Here is a 19942-nt window from a genome sequence, read left to right on the forward strand (position 1 = left end):
TATCTCTGACTCCACCATCAGCAGTTCCTACTAACCTCGCAGTTTGGATGATATGCTTGGGTTTCGCTGTGGGACTCATCACACCCTTTTAACTGAGAGGTATGGAGGGCCACCGACCTTCAGATGACTTGAATTTAATCAGTTCCCCTGAGCTGTTTAATTTTTGGTTCAATGGCTCATCATAGCACCTGTTCAAAGGGAAAGCTGGTTTTATCTGTTTTTACATCCCATTTAAAATTGTACCACTGTCTCTCCTCACTTTTCCCATTGATATGAAGCACTTTGTACTTTATTGCCTTGAAGCTTACTGTCTGTGTATTTGTGCATTGCACTACTCTGTCCTTGTCCTCCTGCCGCAGAATTCTTGGGCCTCATGAGGTCACAGGTCAGAAGTTGCAGGTCAGCATCAACAGAGACAAATAACTCACCTCCTGACTACACAAAGCCTGTCCACCATATACAAGAAACAAGTCAGGAGTGTGATGGAATACTCCCTATTTGCCTGGGTAAGTGCAGCTCCAACAAAGCTTCTCCAAAGAAGCTTGACACCCTGCAGCACAAAGCAGCCTGCTTGATGGCACCACTTCCACAAGCATCCACTCCCTTTATCACCAGTGCTCGGTGGCAGCTGTGTGTACTATCTACAAAATGCACTGCAGTCATTCACCAAAGATCCTTAAATAGTACCTTGCAAACCCATGACCACTTCCATCTGGGAGGATAAGGGCAGTAGATACATGGGTACACTACCACCTGCAAGTTCTACTCTGAACTACCCACCAGCCTGATTTAGAAATATATTGCTGTTCCTTCACTGTCACTGGGTCAAAATCCTGGAATTCTCCCTCTAACAGCATTGTGGGTCAACCCACAGAAGATGGACTGCAGCAGTTCAAGAAAGTAGCTCAGCCCAACTTTCTCAAGGGCAACAGGGAATGAATATTAAATGCTGACCTAGCCAGCGACGCCCACATCCCATCAGAGAATAAACAGAAAAGACCCGAGTGGGCATGGGGAAATGGTGCCAGGTGTCCGTGCCCTACATACTCCTCTGTGCCTGCCGAGGTGCAGATGCAGCTAAAGGCTGCCTTGTAGAGTAACAACCTCCATTGGGCGACCTGGGTGCTTTTTACCTTTTCAGTTACCATTTCATAAAGGCTGAAGAGAAGACTTCTGATTGGTCTTCCTGCTTTGGGAGTCCATTTGCTGACCCCAATTGGACAGGGCATCTGTCTCCTTGCTACTGAAGGGGTTGCCCTGGTCAAAATCTCAAACAATGACCATTTTGCCCAGGCAGTGGGCTCAATGCCAAAAACAGTCCTTTCTCCTGTTTCCTGACACCAAGGTGAGAAATCAGACTTTGAAATCTGTTAGTTTCTGCCTGATTGTTTCTTGTCACCTTCAAATTTTGAAGCAATGCCCTATGTAATCAAGTCCAGGTTTTCTATGTATGTCCAAAACAGTATCAGTTGAATACCAGTTCCCATTGGGTACCACTGTATGAAGGTCTGATATCCAACATCCAGCATTTTTGGGCTGGATTTCGGAACTTCCTTCATTCTGGACATGGGATCTGTGATCAAACCTGATATCAAACTAGCAAACTGCTCATACCTGCGTAGGAGCTTGGTAAAGGCCTGAAAATTTTAGGCCCCTGTGTCTCTTGGGTAGGTGTTGAAAGATGGGGTGGTCTAGAAAACAGGGTTCACTGACCAGAAATAGGGATAATCAGTAGCGAAATGGAGCCCATATTTTTAAAGCACCCCTTCACTTTCTGCATAAACCTGCATTTTTACCTTTTCTGCTTGATGCTGGTAATCGTCTCTTGAAACAATAAAATAACTGCAGATGCTGGAAATTTGACACAAAAACACAAAGTGCTGGAGAAACTCAGCAGTTCTGCAGCAGCTGTAGAGAGAGAAATAGTGTTAACATTTCAAGTCCAGTGACCCTTCATCAGAACAAGCGAAGAACTTTTAAAGACTGTTACTCAAGCTGTGTGTTGCCTTTGACAACTGCATTCAGAGCAAACCACTTGCATAAAGAGAGGTCACAGCATGCAAGTGGCATTTGGTCTTTTATTGGTAGATGCAAATACAGTCATGACTGTTTGACATACAGGCCCTGGGGGCACTTTTGATTCTGATAGTAATGTTACATGTAGTTATCTGCCTCAGAATGTGTGAGAATGATTGGAAACAGGTAAATCATCACAGATTTTACCAAGATTAAAAGAAAATGTCATTTCTTGGAAAATTTGGGTTTCAGACAGCTTGATTTGGGGCACTGTGTCTGTATTTTCTTCCTGAGTGCTAAACTATTCATCGTTTATCATTGCTCTCTGACACTCCATCAAATTTCATACATGGCATATCTGATTGCGGCCTCAAACTCATTTTCCTTCCCATCCCTTATTCAGTTCCATCAGCTGGGACTTGAAACCATGTACCTAAAACATCTAGCCTGGTCCTATTCAGATTACTATACCAGTAACAATGCCAATACACTAACATCTCCCCACTAAACCCAGTGCAACTTTAATATCATGGGGTTCAATTTGGTGAAAAATTATGTTGCACTGTTTCAAATGCTTTTTGAGGGTACGTACGCATACTATCAACCACACTTACCCCCTCCAGCCCCCTCCGTGATTCCCTGAAGGACTCAAACATGACTTACAGTAAACAAATCCAGACAGACCTTCATTCATTAAGGTGGAGGAGACACAAAATCGATTATCTCTGATTTTTTCTTGCTGTAATGGAGAAACCTCCTACAGCTTGTAGGTTCCTCACTGACAATCTGCTTTCAAGATCCATTTGAGGTCACCGCCAACATATGCCGTTCCTTTCTTCCTATCCAAACTGTCCCAGTGAATCGAATGAACAGATATTTGGAACAGACTACAATTGACCACAGTGGGGTTGGATAAGGACCCACTGGGAATAAGGGCAACATCAATGGAAATAGCAACTGAAACCACGAAGCATACTTACAGGAAAGACCCTTTTAAATCACAATATAGTGAGAATCATTGAGCCTTTTCCATAACTGAGATGAAAAGAAAGTCGAGAGATTTTTCAAACACAAATCACAAATGTCTAAAACATATTGTATAGACCTTGCCAATAGCAAGTGGGAACATTGTTTTTCAGTGAGGTCGATATGAGCTCTCTAGAAGCTTCAGATTATTTCTCAGGCTGGTTTATGCTTGCGGCAGCTTTTGACTCATTAACAATATAATGGATTCATCAAACGGATCTAATAGGTTCAGTCTGGAAGTAAAACCCGATCTCTAATTAAAACAGCGATCAGTATTTTTCTGACTGTAGGTTTTGTCAATGGTATTTGTTAAGCCAGGATAAGAAATCACATAATCTAGGGTGATATTCCCTGGTAGTTAGAAGGTTAATGGGCAACTTGATTGAAGTCTTTCAAATATTAAGGGGAACAATTGTGTAGATTTGGAGGAAGTTCCATTGGCTGCAGAGTGTGTGAGTAAGACCATAATACAAAGGAGCAGAAGTAAGCCATTCGATAAGATTATGGCTGATCTGATAATCCTCAAGTACCCTTTCCTGCATTATTTTCATAACTCTTGATTCCAGGGGCAGACTCTAAAAATTAAAGACAAGCCTTTCAGGAATGAATTTAGGAAATCCTTCCACACAACAAAAAGTAGATGTTTGGAGCTCCCTTTTGAAAATAGTTATTGATGCTAGATCAATTGGTAATTTTAACATCAAAATTGAAAGACTTTTGCTTTCCTAAGTTTTTAAGGGATACAAGACAAAGGCAGGTAAATCCAGCTAGGTCACAGATTAGTCACAATCTCACTGAATGGGTCGGAGGGGTTATATGGTCTTTTCCTGCGTTGAAATTCCTAAAATGTGAAAAGAAATACTTGCAATTTTAGTGGAGATGATTATATTCACTCAAGAATCTCCATGGAGACTTTGTGTACAATGGATTGCTTTAAAGTGAGGCGACAATCTATGGGCAACAAACTTACAAACGACAAGACCCTGTTAAAAAGTAACGAAATCAATTTTCAGTTTGTCAGTTGAGAGAGGAATATTGTCAAGGAAACTGACAGTACGTAATTACTCTTCTTCAAGAGTCATCAGGGGACAGAATGCCCTACCTCGAAGAGTGGTGTAGGCAGGTTCAGTGAGCCATACCAAAGAGCATTGGATGAATATTTGGATAACAATAATGTGCAAGGTTTTGGGAGAAAATTGGGAGATTGGCATTTAGTAATGGTGCACACTTAATGAACTGATGCTGGCATGAGCCAAATGACCTTCTTCTGTACTACAACACTTCAGCGATTCTGTGATACTTAACATGGTGCAGGATCTACCTGACAAGATTTTGACAGAACACCACTCTCTAGCTTCACCCTTCAACTTGAGATTTAGTTGGAAGTATCTAAGCTATTCATTTGTAACTCGCATCAAGGTCATTGACCAGGAAATTAACTGGGCCAGCTACACAAATACTGTGACTACAAGAGCAGGTCAGTGACTAGGAAATTCTGCAGCAAGTAATTTACTTCCTGACTCTCCAAAGCCTGTCCATCGTTTACAAGGCATAAGTCAGGAATGAGATAGAATACTTCCCACCTGCGTGGATGAGGTTTAGCTCCAAAAACCCTCAGTAAGCTCAACACAATCGAAGGCAATACAACCCAAATGACAGACACCCTATCCATGACCTTCAACATTCACTCTCTCACCACCACTGATGCATAATGGTAGCAGTGTATACCGTCTACAGATGCCTTACAGCAAATTACCCAGGCTCCTTCGAAAATACCTGACACACCTGTGACTTCTCACTGGGGTCAAAGGCCTGGAACACTCCCTAACAGCACCCTGCATATATCAACACCACATGGTATGCAGCGGTTCAAGAAGGTAGCTCATTATAACCTTCTTAAGGGCAATTAGGGGTGGGCAGCAATGCTGGTCCTGCTAGCAAGAACAAACTTTGCATGCCTGAATTAGGTTGGTCGATCTGTGTTGTGAGGTCAGTTTCAAAGGAAGTTGCTTTCTTACACAAAACTCAATTGCTCTTCATCATCCCTAGCAATGGCAATATTACTGTCTTAGTCCATCCAGTAGACCTATGACTCTATAGCCTACCCTTCCCAGTTTACTCTTCCTTTCTGAAACTTAAGAGTGACAGTACCTGACATGCTGGTGGATTTCATTGAGGATTGACTGTTCTTCCGTCTTCTCTTTCCATTAGGCCATCTGCAATGGAAAAACAAGAGTTTAATGCAACTCAGTCATTACAGCATCTGTCAATCTCCAGAAATAATTTCAAATGTTGCCATTGGATGGCCATGGTAAAATGAAGTAGTGGATTGAGAAAAGGACAGAAATATATTACCATTGTCATACAGCACAAATAAGTCCACAGGCTTTAGGGCTAGAGGGAAGCCTGACTATGAAGTAACCCCCAGCGTTATCAGTAATAATGCATCATATTCTGGCGAGGTGCAGCGAAAGAATGTGCAGAATGGATTGTGGTGTGATTTTTCTCAGCTCATCCTGTTATTTACCTGCTTCATATTTTTCACTGTCCTTTTTACTCCCCCTGCCCATGTAAGTGGCCAATGTCTCTCCTTTAACCATCAGAGAATCCAGCTCCTGAGCTGACCAATCCGAACTGCTTGGTGAGTTGTCGGGCAGATTTCACTGTTACTGTGTGTGTTTCAGACTCAGGCTGGTGGTACAGCCAGACAAAGAACGACTTAGAGCTTTGTCAACGTGAATGCTAAAATGAATCTCTCAGCTGATGTATTTGCTCAGGGAGCTCCCAGCAAGCAGTTTCCAAGTGGAGGTCAGTTGAGATGCACACAATGCGAGAGAAACTGCCCTCCAATATTTTGTATAAGTTAATAGTTCTGGAAGGGTTAATGTTGAGGTTGGTTGGCTCGCCGAGCTGGTTTGTTGTTCTGCAGACGTTTCGTTACCATGCTTGCTAACATCCTCGGTACAGCCTCTGATGAAGCGTCAGTGTGTTTAAAAACTTTGGGGTCCGTTGCAATGGATTGCCTCACTTCTGGGTTTCCTCCTTAGAGGAATTTATATGGGGTCGAGTTCAATGTGTTTATTAATAGCATGCTTCGTGGAGTGCCATGCTTCCAGGAATTCTCATGCTTGTCTCTGCACCCTGTCCCAGGATCTTGGTGTTGTCCCAGTCGAAGTCATGGTTCTCCTTGTCCATGTGGATTGAGATGAGTGAGTATTGGTCGTGTCTTTTTGTAGCCAATTGGTGTTCATGTCCTCTTGTTGTTAGTTTCCTTCCTGTTTGTCCGATGTAGTGTTTCTCACAGTCTCTGCAGGGGATCTTGTAGATGATATTGGTCCTGTCCATGGCGGGGAGTGGGTCTTTAGTTTGGGTGAGCACTTGTCGTAGGGTTGATGTGGGCTTGTGTGCCACTCTGATGCCCAGCGGTCGTAGAAGTCTTGTCGTGAGTTCTGACGTGTTCCTGATGTAGGGTAGTGTGATGAGTGTGTCGGGGTATGTAGAATCTTTCTGATGCTGTTCCCGTAGGCATCTCCTGACCCAGTTCTTTGGATATCCATTATCCTTGAACACTTGGAAGAGGTATTCCTCCTCCTCTTGGTGTAGTTCCTTGTTGCTGCAGTGTGTTGTTGCCCTTTTTGAGTCTAGGTGACTCCATCAGAGATGAAGAGTCATTTAGACTCGAAATGTTAGCTTGCTCTCTTTCCATAGATGCTGCCTGGCTTGCTGAGATCTCCAGCATCTTTTGTTTTCAGTTCGTCTTGATAACAATGTCTGCCTTACGTGTACGTGATCGCTATCATGCAATAAACTACATCTTCTTTAAGACAAAAAGCCTCTTTTCAGTAAGACACATTATTCCATCTACCTCTCTAAACCAATTAGGCCCTCAGGCTCGGTCAAGAAAAGAAAATGATGGCAGCAAACCACCCCAACTACAAGCTACTGGTGGTTTTACTCGTAACACAATGCGTCATTCAGGGCCAATCTCACACTAAGTCAGGGCAACATGCATATCAAAATAACACGAGTGAAATTCCAATTTTGTTGTTTCAGTCTCTTAGATTGCTACTGCTGTTTTGAGATTGTACACTTGAGATTCTGACTGTTAGAAATAAGGACCTTTGGTATGCATCGACTGACTAAAGAAGGTAATGACCTAGGCGTATTAATGCTTGACTATTAATGTGGAAACCCAGGTGACGTTGTTCAAATCTCGTCATAGCAGATGGTGGAATTTGAAGTCGACAAAATAAAATCTGGAATTAAGAGTCTAATAATAACTGAAACTGTTGTTGATTGTTAGGAAAAACCCATCTGGTTTACTAATGTCTTTTAGGGAAGGAAACAGCTGTCCTTGCCTGGTTTGGCCTGGTCTGTGTTTCCAGACCCACAGCAATGTAGTTGGCTCTTAACTGTCCTCTGGGAAAATGGGGGATGGCCAACACGCCCACACTGTGTGAATGAATTAAAAAAAAAAAATCCCACTCAGTTGCAAATAATCTGGGCTTTTTAATCGGCATTTGCCCGATTAAGAATTTTCAAACCAAGCTTTCTTCCATGAAAGTCAGTGGCTCTCAGTCATAAATCTGGGGCTATGGGGGCGAGGAGAGCAATGGAGTAGTTCCTTTGAATGTCCAGTAGGGGTATGATGGGCCAAATGGCCTCATTTGGGCCTGTTTCATCCTATGATTCCTTGATAGAAGCTGCATCAGAAGAAGACAGTAATCAGATAGTGTCATCTCACATAGACATGGGGAAATGTTGTATTACAATAGGCTGGGTCAGCTTTTTCCATCACAAGTAGACATGGTAGTGGGTATTGGTCATTGATAATGACCAAATAAATTTAAAAAAGCGGTGAGTAAAATTGCTGAGGCCACTATTAGAATACCACGTACAATTCTGGTCGCCCCTCTATAGGAAGGATGTTGTTAAACTTGAGAGGGTAGACCAAAGATTTACAAGGATGTTGCCAGGACTGGAGGGTTTGCGTTATAGGGAGAGGCTGAATAGGCTGGGGCTATTTTCCCCTGGAGAGTAGGAGGCTGAAGGGTGACCTTATAGAAGTTTATAAAATCATGAGGGATAAGCTGAGGTCTTTTTCCTGGGGTGTGGGAGTTCAAAACTAGAGCACACAGGTTTAAGATGAGAGGGGAACGATTACCCTGAGGAGTAACATTTTCACATAGAGGGTGGTGCATGTATGGAATGAGCTGTCACAGGAAGAGATGGGGGGGGGTACAATTACAATATTTAAAAGGCATCTTGTTGGGTAATTGAATAGGAAGGGTTTAGTGGGATATGGACCAAATGCTGGCAAATGGGACTAGGTCAGATTGGGATCTCTGGTTGGCACGGTCAAGTTGGACCGAAAAGTCTGTTTCCATGCTGTATGACTCTATGACTATCTATACAGAGCTCAGAATAACAACCAAGATTAGAAACACATCAATAAAAATTAATTGCTATTGCTAGTTTCACAAGTCAGGGTGTGAGGTGTCCTAACATGCTCTCTATGTATTGATCATTCAATTCAGTGTTTAAAAAAAGAACTCACTGGATTTAAAGGAATATTAGCCAGAAAATTAATGAATGTTGATTTGAATATATCGGCTTAGAAATTTGCTAGTGCCACGTCTGTATCTCAAATGCTAGAAGAGCAGATCATAGAATCATAGAATCCCTACAGTGTGAAAACAGGCCCTTTGGCTCAACAAGTCCACACTGACCCTCAGAGCATCTCACCCAGACCCATCCCCCTATAACCCACCTAATCTACACATCCCTGAACACTACAGGCAATTTAGCGTGGCCAATCCACCTAACCTGCACATCTTTGGGCTGTGGGAAGAAACCGGAGCACCTGGAGGAAACCCACGCAGACGTGGGGAGAATGTGCAAACTCCTCACTTTGACCATAATATACAAGGCAGTGAGTGAGGTATTCTAACATGCTCTCTATCTGTTGATCATTCAATTCAGTATTTAAAAGAAAGAACTCACAGGATTTAAAGGTACAGTATAATTTGGAGAAACCTCAACACCCACCAAAACGTTTTTGCTCCTTATTTAAATTTTTTTTGTCAGTACTTTTCCTTTCCCCTATAATTTAAGCCTTGAGTTAAGAGACAAGAAAGGGAGATGCAAGGAAAGGAGATATCTCGCCGCTGATTCTACTCACCCAGACTTTATATGTGATTGTACCGCAGTGTCATTGGGATGGAGTACCTTGTTTGCCTGTGCACGGGCAGTCCCCATATTCACCAAACGTTTCCCAACTAACTGCAGCAAGTGCACTCAGTTCCCGGGTCCCAACTATTCTTAGGCAAACTATGACAGCAAATTTCAAACATGAGTAATTTGATAAGGTCATGTGATCAAAGCTCCAGGAATATGTCCATCTGGAGTTGGAAACCCCAATGTCCATGCAACAAATTAAGGGGAGAACATATATCGACAATTCCTCTTTAAGAACTGACATCAGAAAATAAAAGTAAAATCTAACTACCATGCTCAGTTTATTCATTGTAAGGTCATGGTTCTTTTCTTCAACCCTCGAGGAGGTAAACCTCTTATCTTCTTCATAGCTTTATTAAAATTCAGTCTTAATTACAAATCCCTGCTGCTGGGCAGTTTTTCACTGTTTAATCCCATCACTTTCCTATCTCCATGCACTCTGCACACTAGTGACCATGGACGAGTTACTTACTTGATTTGTTCTGACAGCCTTTGCCTGAAGATCTTTTTGAGTTCAGCAAACATAAAGTCCTTATTTTCAGATCAAGAAGAAATGCACATAACTTTGGGAGGGAAATCTGAAAGGTCACTGCAGGAATATCAGCCAGAAAATTAATGGATGTTGATTTGAACATAGCAGCTTAGAAATCTATTAATGCCACATCTGTATCTCAGATGCTAGGAGACTACTTTAACATAATATACAAGGCAGGGAGTGAGGTGTTCTAACATGCTCTCTATCTGTTGACCATTCAATTTGGTGTTTAAAAGAAGAACTCAAAGAGTTTAAAGGTACAGAAATCTCAAAACCTGCTAATATATTTTTGCCCCTTATTTGAATTTTTTTTGTCAGTACTTTTCCTTTCTCCTGTAATTTAACTCTTGAGTTCTTAGGAAGGACGGGCTGATAACGTTTCAGAAGTCCATCATCTATTTCATTGGGAAAGGCAATAAAACAGAAGTCATTTCTTAGTACAGAGCTTGAGTTTTGCTGAAAAGACATAATTTGTCAAAGGTATCTGAACTGTATCTGTCAGGACAATTTGCAAGAAATTCCAAAGTAAAAGAAAAGCAACATTTACACTGTATGAAAAGCAAGTTCTGATTTGTTGGTAAGTGGATTCTGATTGGTAGAGGTATTCCCATGGAGAATGAACCATTTAATGATAACTGCCAATTAACTGCCAATTTTTGCTTTAATTTTAAACAACGCAGGTTTTGGTTAAAAAAATTGCTCTGAGAAATGAACTACAGGGTGGCCATTACTTACTTTGTTGAGTTGAAACAGATGTATTGAGTGTATATGTTCTTTCTGATTACAATTCATATATGTTGTTTCCAGAATGGAATGACAATTAGCATGCATGAACTAAGTCTAGAGGCATTAGCAAGTTCACTGGAGTTGCAAATAAAGACTACAGCTTGTTTGTTGTGACAAACTCCCCTACTCATCCCCTCCGCCATGTAAACTTGCTCCTAGTCTCAGGTCTACAGGTCAACTAATTCGCAATCTTTAAATGGGAGGTGGAGGTCACCAACAGAAAGGCATATCTTACCAAAAATACTTAGAAGCATCTGATGTATTGTGTTCAATTGTTCTGTGTTTGACTATGTGCGTTTGTTCATGATTGAAGCTCATTGTGGTTGATTGGATAAATGTGAATATTGACTCCGCAAAAAGTGCATTGGGATGTTTAAAGATGCTAAATAAATGGAAGGGTACAGTCAGTAGTGCTCTTGCCTCTGAGCCAGAAGCTTTGAGTTTGAGCCCTATCCCAGACTTGATGGTCATGGATGGTGTATATTCAGTACAGGTCAAGGATCAATCTGCAAATCTTTCCATTCCGTGATAATGGCAGAGTGGGGAAGATTCTTGTTCACTCATGTGATGGAGATAAATTGGACTCTCCACCATTGCTATCCATAGACCAGGCTGCAACATACAGGTTATAAAGTGCTTGTTGCCACAGCAACTTAGACTCCCTGAGGATACTGTTGCCCACCAACACCAGAAATTGAGGTATTTGTTATGCATCCAATCTTCCTACAGATTTTTCCTTCAGATACAATAAACAGCAAAATTAAAAGCTAATCATGATTTTTAACAAAGTTTTTACTTTTAAAGAAGGTAACCTTTCTCACTTTAACAATGTGCCATTAATACATTCAGGAACACTGGAACTCAAATTCAAAGCTTTTTCTTGCACCTGTATCACAAACCCATTCTGAATGACATATAGTGTAAAAACATGCAACTTAAAAAAAAAGTACAATGTGTATTACACTAATCAATCCAGCCCTTCTAGATCAGCACTACAAAATGGATGAATTGTTAAAATATAAATGAGCACAGAATATTTAAATCACTCTCTCTTTGTTCCCTAGTTTGATGAAGGGTGGGGTTGAATTGCACCTGTACTGAGAATCATTAGGTTCCACCTGAAACCTTGTCACATCATAGAATCCTTAGAGTGTGGAAACAGGCCACTCGGCCCATCGAGTTCACACCGCCCCTCCAAACAGCATCCCATGCAGACCCAACCCTACCCTATTCCTACAACCCTGCATATTCCCATGGCTAACCCAACTAGCCTGCACATCCCTGGACACTACGGGCAATTTAGCACGGCCAAGCCACCCTAACTTGCACATCTTTGGCCTGTGGGAGGAAACCCACACAGACATGGGGAGAACGTGCAAACTCTACGCGGAGGGTCACTCGAGGCTGGAACTGAACCCGTGTCCCTGGTGCTGTGAGGCAGCAGTGCTAACCACTGAGCCATCCAATAGTACATTAAGGCACTCTTCAAACCCTGCTTTTTAGATGAAGATTGCGGTTGTGGATTTACTGATTGTCTGTGTGCATGTGTGCGTCCGTGTTTGTGTATCCTTGTGTTTTGGCTCAGTGAGTAACTGGTTGTGAATTCTAGTCAAGAGTGGGATGTACGGAGGCAATGAGAGTCTTGGCTTCCAGCTGGATACCTCGACAAAGTCCCACCTACAGAGAGCTGCTGGCCAATCACAGGCTGGTATCTCACATACACAGCAGTGCCACTAGGAGGTGTGAGAACACCCACAGCCCCACACCTCGATGCTGGGTCCTTTCATCGGGCAATAATCAGATCCCAACTCCCCTGCATACACCACACCCCTGCCCTAGGAGCTCGCTCGCCACCAGCCATTACAGCTGGGATGAAAAAGTACACCCTTCTCACCACAGACTTGAGTAGAATGGAAACAGGAAAGTGGGAGGGTCCCCATTTGTTATACTCCCACCCAATTAAATACCCACCATGAAGGGGGCTCAATATTCCGTCCCTCACTCCTGAGGGACGTGTTCCAGTATGTTGCCTTTTGCATGAGATTAAGTGTATGTCCTGGCTGCCCTCTTGGCAGGGGGGTCCATGTCCTGAGAAAGTGCGGGGGAATTTACCTGGTGCCTTGGCCTATATTTATCCTTAAACTAAAATTGCAAAAATAAAAGATTGAGTGTATGGTTGTGACAGTTTGCTCTGCATGAATAGGTTATCAAATTTTAGACATTACAAGTGACTACACTTCAAAGGGGAGATCTGCTAGCGCAGTCAGTAACATCCCTGGATCCAGCCATAAATTCTCGCTTTGAGTAAACTTGAGAACCCAATGGCCAGGAGAAGATTCAGGAAGTGAACGGAAACCATATTTACGTTTTATAATCGCACAGTTCCTCAGGTGAAAAAAAGAAAGAGAGCAAGTTTGAGGCCCGTTTTAACCCTTTCACATCATTAAATTGGTTTTCATTGTGTGAAAGTGAACGGGTTAAAACTGGGCCCTTGATTTAGGAATCTCTCGATAAAGTGAGGCCTAGGTGCAGGACAAGCCTCACCTTATTTTCAAGTATATCTGTAATGAACTCTTCCTGCCCCCTTACTCATAATATCTTCTAGATTTCAATCTTGTTTCTTCTAATTTTGAATGAGGGAATATATCCTAGCAGTTTGGCTGGAGTAACACTAATGAAAACAAAATAGGAGGAAATTGAAAATGGTACGCTATTCTTGGTAACGATAATGTGTAACATTGATTGTTTGCACATTGTAGCCGTTTACTGTAGCTGTAATTTGAGATTAGTGAAAGGAATGAATAACATTTTAGGTTTAGTCTGGAGTTTACCACCCAGTGAGCAGCTCATTACGGCACAAAGATTATTGTCTCCTTGGTCTTAGTTTGGATGTTTCCAAATTTGATTTGGAAAAAATTAAAATGCAAACCATGCACTTTGAAATTTGATTGCGAAAAGATAAATCAATTGGCTTGAGCATCTGATGAGGTGGGCGTATCAGTCCTTTAAGTTACCACGGTGAATTATTGACGGCAAAAGGAAAAGATCTGGAAGCAAATTACAATGCCATTTCAGTGATCCACATCAAAAACTCTACTAAATGAGATCTGAAGGGATCCCTAGGGTAGGTGATTCTCAAAAAGTTCATCTCCAGTTACAGCAATGTGATTAGGAAGGAGTATGGAATGTTACCATTCATTGCAAGGGAAAGTGAATATAAAAGTGGTAAATAGAAACTGAAATAAAGGAGCATTGGAGATGTAAAGTCAGTGTAAATGATTGGTGTGAAAAAAGAGAAAATTAGTTGCTCTGCTGAAACAATAAGAGTTATACCAGACTCAAAACATTAATTGTTTGTCGTTCCCAAATTGCTGCCAGACCAGCTGAGTTTCTCCAGCGATTTCTGTTTTAAAGAAGTGGGGAAATTTTAGTATAGCTGTAGAGAGTCTTGGTGAGACCACATCTGGAGTACTGTGCACTATCTTGGTCTTGTTGTTTGAAAACCAATAGAACACACTCTCTTGTGCAGGAGACTGGAACAGGGGGGCACAATTTAAGAACAAGAGATCTTTTTAAGATAGAGATGAGGAGAGATGTTTTCTCTCAGATGCTTAGTCACCTGTAAAATTTTCTCCCCAGAATACAAAGAGGGCTGAGTTAGATAGATTTTTGGTAGACATGGAAGTCTAGGATTATTGGGTAGGGAGAGGTTAAAGGAAAATGAAGCTGATACCACAAACATATCAGCCTTGAGCTTACCGAATGGTAAAGCAGACTTGAAGGGCCAAATGGCTTACCCTGCACTTAAGTCCTGTGTATTCTCAGCTGCTTTCCAACTCCCTCTAGGTGCCTTGAAGCCTCATACCTCAGTTATGTCCTGTCTCAGGAACCCATTGCATACCCATGGGTGCTCAGACAACTCCATTTTCAGGATGATTATCTCACTGAAGTGACTGAGCTGAGCTGAGGTAGTCACTCACAGAGAGGGAAGGCTAGAGGCAAGTGAATCAGTCAACAAATAGCAATGGTAGGTGTAGGAAAAAGCCATGAAGCTCCCCTGAGAAACTCAGTAACTATACCTAGATATAAGAAGAGGTCTTGCAGGCAGTACAGTCCATGTCTCTGTGCTAGAAACCTGGGGTTTGAGTGGAATTTGGCCAAACAGATTAATTATTGACCTGCAAACCCTTCTACTACATCAATAGCAAGCAGTAAGAATGAGAGATTCCTGTGATCAGATACACTTGATATGGAATGTTTCTGCCCTCACCTTTATTGGGAATGCTTATTAAATTAGAGAATGGTTACAAAATGAAAGGCCTTCAGCCCATCGTGTCTATACTGGCTCTCTATATGACTCAGCTAGAGTCACTCCCTCATCTCTCCGCCAAAGCCCTGCAACCCTTTTCTCTTCAAATAATTATCCAACTCGCTTTTAGCAGACAAGATCAAATCTTCCTCCACTGCACTCTTAGGCAGTGCAGACAGATCCTAAACACTCTCCTTATGTTTCCATTGCTTATTTGCCAATCACCTTAAATCAGTGTCATACAGTTTTCAATCCTGCCAATGGGAGCAGATTCTGCACATTTACTCTATCCAACTCCATATGATTATGAACACCTCTATCAAATCTCTCAACCTTCTCTTTTCCAAGGAGAAAAAGTCCAGCTTCTCCAATCTCTCTCATTCCCAGAGCCACATTTGTACGGACCAGGCTAGACCCCCTTAAAGTATTTTAAGAAGGTAGCCTAGACCCTAACTTTTCTTATTTTAAAGGTAGATGTGAAGTGCCGTGTTTCAGATGTGATGTGAGTCGAACTACTCGATGTTAAGCAAAACACAATTTATTTAAACACTATAGTTAAAATACGAATAAAAGAAAGAGGAATTTAGAATAACTTAATTATTGGAAAACTTAACTGAATAATAGATACCGTACCTATTACTAATTAAGTGTTCCAATATAGTAATATCCCCTAAACACACCCCTTGGCAAAAAGGTAAATTTAGACACAGATTCTTATATTCAGTTCTCCAATCCAGGAGGAAACAACTTCAAGAAAGGAGAGAGCTTGAAGTGGAGGATGGAGGTGGGTTAAATGGGGAATGAAGGGATAAAGGGCATTAATTCGTTCTCTGTATCAAAATGTCAAAACCTTTGTGTTTGTAATGCCAAATATACTGCCAACCAATCAGCATTCTTTTCCCTAGTATAAATGGGAGGAAAGTGCAATAAAGGAGAGAAGTGATTTATCAAACACTGGATAATACTGAAGTAGTGGCTAAAAGAAAGGAAAATCTCCAAAATTAGTATGAATGAATTGATATTGTTCTCAAGGTTGAATTGATTGTAAAGCATTCTGCTTTGCAATCCGTTCGTCGATCATTCACCCCCAATTTATGTGTCTACAGACAATCAATCACCAACAGTTCAGTTCTGAAACATCAGACTGTACTTTCACCTTTAGGTTCTGACTGACCAACCACCTCTGCAATTGCAACACAACTTTTTTTGTATGATCGTCAACAGAAATAAACCTTAATTGGCCAAGTTTATTCTGAAAACTGGGTCACGGACTTTGCTGGTGGGACAGATACGGTTTGTGATTTCCACCGCCGACAAGATTAAAAAGGAACAGTGTCACGTCGGATTACAGCAGAGTTATAGTCTCTGATTGTGAGCCAAAAGGTCAAATGAAGAAAGGGGGTTGTGTACTTGCTTGACCAACAGAGGGAAGCAAGCTATTAATGCAAAATATTCTATAATCTCTTCAGCATATTTCAGAACAAGGCACTTTTAGTTGCTAAGGCAACTGAAAAACTTGTATGATTCTTTTACTCCAGCACCATTCCATTTCCATCCTTGTTTATGATACTTTTATCTGGATAAGATTGGAATTTTGCCTAGTTTACAGTGAATAATATGGGATATTAATATATTCAGGTGCCACTTGTCATACATTGTGTAAATAAAAGTGCTGTAATCAGAATTCAGGGCCTGTGCCTTAAACAAGCATTGGGTCCAAATAAGAAAGTAAGAAAGTAAGAAATAGGAGCAAGTGTAGGCCACTCGGCACCTGCCAATCAACATATCCGATCTGATGTGGCTTTAACTCCACTTTCCTCTCCGCGACCCATACCCCTTGTTGCCTCGCTCGTTGATCTGTCTAAATCAGCCTTGAATATAGTCAATGATCCAGTCTCCACTACTCACTGAAGAGAGAATTCCAAAAGCTAATGACCCCCTCGGCAAAGAAATTCTTCCTCGTCTCCCCCTGAAATGGGAGACCCCTAATTCTGAAACATGCCCCTGCTGGACGAGTTGTTCTAGATTCTCCCACAAGGGAAAATGTCCTCTCAGCATCCATTCTGCCAAGTCCCCTCATAATCTTATACCTTTCAACAAGTGTTCTCAAGCACTTGGTGGCCAAAGCAGCAGTCATTAAATGATCTGCTAGAGCTGTGATTCCCAAACTATGATTCCACTTTGCAATCTGAAAATTGTCATGGCCCCTTAGGGAGAGCTGTGGGATCTGGGCACTGGGGAGTGGCGCTGTCAGAGCAGGGACCTGTTACAGCAGGAACACAGCTGTTATAAGTTGGTGGGAGATCTATGTCAGTCACTGTTACATACTCGGTAACAACTATATTTAAACAGAGGCCAAATTCATGTTTTTAGCGAGAACTTTATTTCACTTAACCAGACGCCGTAAAACTAATATCTCACTGATTACTAGCTCTCCATATTTATACAACCAAGTCACACCCAATTAACCCTTCATTAATATATCCATTACCAGTTCCCTCATTCCTTCAAACCATATTAGATGATAAGCTAAATAAGGCTGCAAGATGATAAGGCAATAAATGCTGGCCTAGCCAGCGATACCCTCAACCTGTGAATGAATTTTTTAAAAATTAAATAAATCAACATACAATAATAATCATCAAACAAGACATACAAAGTGACCACGTACTATATTCCCACTTCCCTTCTCTGTACATCAAAGTTTCAAGTGTCCCCAACAAAAATGCCATATCCACCACCTTACTAAAAGCGAGAGCTTTTGCCATGAATGCAGTCTCAGAAGCCTGACCACCAAATGTGAATTCTGCGTTAAGTCTATTTATTATAATGTTTTCACATTCACTGCTTGCACCTCTTAAAAATATCTTCTATGTGCATCATGAAGATGTCTGAAAGCTGATCCTCACAGTGCCGATAAAATATAGCAGGGTCTGTTTTTAACTAGACAGCCTGATTTTAATAAGACACATTGAGAAGCACTAAAGTACAAAGGCACCACTTACATGACATTCACATTTATTGAACCTCCAGGCTGTCCTCACTGCGTTTGGTGCCTCTTTTTGAGGGTGAAGAAACACTTGCCTCTTGAGCTGACCTCCCTGCTGGAATGTGTAATATCAACTTATCTATACCCCCGCCATGCTGACAAAAGCACAGACATCTTCAAAACTGCTTTTCCTGCTCCTGGTGAATCTACTTATAACTTGGTACTCCAGTTTTTCTTCAAAATCTCATGCGACTAATTTTGCTTTAGCCTTATAATCCTCACCAGGACACACCTTCTCTGTGTATTTTCACCTGTGTGATCTGGCTGGTCACCCCCTACCTGGCACCTCTGCGCACACCTCAAATTCTCTCCAGTTTTATTCTTCACGTATTTTTCCCCACATCTTTTAACTTGTCTTCTGGTTTGTTTGCGGTGACTAAGATTTTTTGGTCACGTGGGCTCGGGTGGTATTCCTGGTTTGCACTATCTTTCGTCCTTGTTAAACTTCTATCTCTTTCTGGATTACTACTGTTTGACTTCCCCTTCATATTAATAGGATTTCTTCCAATCGTTTTTACCTCCTTCCAGGGGCATGTTTACTCTCAGGCCAAGTTTGGGCAGTTATAGTATCTGGCAGCATTGGTGGTATCTCCATTGGCGAGGTCCAATGATGACTCATCACTGTGTAGGGCATCGGTGGAGGCTAGATGGCAGCGAAGCAGAGGTGAAGGGGACGTGTGCCTAGCCAATAGGCCCAGGGTGGAGCCCTTCACAAGAAGGACTGTAAAGTTGAACACTTTTTCATTATTTCTTCAGTCTTCGGCATTTATCTTCCATGTTTGGGTTTATTTTTCTGTGTTTTAAGATGGCGGCAGACAGCAGCAACACTATTCAGCACATTTTACTGTATTTTGTAACAAAATACACGGGACAATAAATCAAATCAAATCAAATTCCAGTCTATGGGCCTAACCTCTTTCCCAACAATCCTGTACATTCCATCCAGCTTTTATATTCTCCAGTGGACTTCCTCATTCTACTTAGTATGGTCATAATTCACTATTGACTAGACCCTTTGGGTAAGTATATGACTTCAGTATCCTCTTCGATCAGTTGTGCATTGAGACCAATGGGTTCATTTGAACATTGGAACTGATCTGTCCATCATCAAACAAACTGTCAATAGCAACAGTTTGATTTTCATAGCTGAGCAACATTTGGGTAAGAAAGGTTCCTGGAATCTGTAAATTTCAAATCATTACCACGCAACCTCAAACCGCAAATAGTCTGGTTCCTGTGCTGAACAATCATTATTTTTCTGTCTTTACCAATAACTTCCCCTTGGCCTCTTCATTTTATAAGCTCTTCTCTCTTACAATAAACTATATCTCCTGATTGAGATAAAACAAGGAACTGCAAAGAATGGAGAGCTGAAATTGCTGAGGAAACTCAACTGATCTGGTAGCATTTTTGGGAAGAAAGCAGAGCTAATGTTTTGAGTCTGGTGACTCTTCATCAGAACAAACTGGTTTCCCCTACCTTATATCTGAAGCCTCACCAATTCTTTCTGACACTTCAGCTCTGATGCAAATTTTTCTGCCTGCATGCAGTGCATTCAAATGCTCCAAAAAAGTCGAACCCTTCCCAAGCTGCAGTCTGATCACTTATTACTGATGGAGCTTTAGGATTGCTGCCAAAAACTGGTCTATATTCTTCAACCATCCTAGCATGGACAGCCTACTCTAGCAAAGACAATAATTTGCAGTTTGACTGAACTGCCAAAATTTTATGAGCCATTTTGTCTATTACTGAATGGTTCCTCTCACATTACCCATTGCTAAAAGGACTTTGTGCTGCTGTATTAATCACCATGATGTTCATATTTGTACACATATCTCTAAACTAATTGTTAGCAAACTTCACCGCCCATTATCAGTGAGAAACTTTGTTCATGGTCCACACCTGATCCCCATCCACTTTTCTATGACTTTATCTATAATTCTTTTCTTATTTTCTTTCCATATCTTGTTTCATCTGTGGTCTC

The 19942-nt window shown here is 41.5% G+C and overlaps 1 protein-coding gene across 3 annotated transcripts in view; it reads right to left on the bottom strand.

Moving 5' to 3' along the window:
- The window catches only part of LOC109913410 (thyroid hormone receptor alpha), a 296276-nt gene that overhangs the window by 23339 nt on the left and 252995 nt on the right, over positions 1–19942 (bottom strand). For all 3 annotated transcript variants that reach the window (XM_048614741.1, XM_048614743.1, XM_048614744.1), the window contains one exon: positions 5194–5258. In XM_048614741.1, the coding sequence (XP_048470698.1) occupies positions 5194–5258 (65 nt within the window). The remainder of the gene's footprint in view (positions 1–5193; positions 5259–19942) is intronic.

Source organism: Rhincodon typus, chromosome 30 (genome assembly GCF_021869965.1).
Source record: "Rhincodon typus isolate 14 chromosome 30, sRhiTyp1.1, whole genome shotgun sequence".
NCBI lineage: Eukaryota > Metazoa > Chordata > Chondrichthyes > Orectolobiformes > Rhincodontidae > Rhincodon > Rhincodon typus.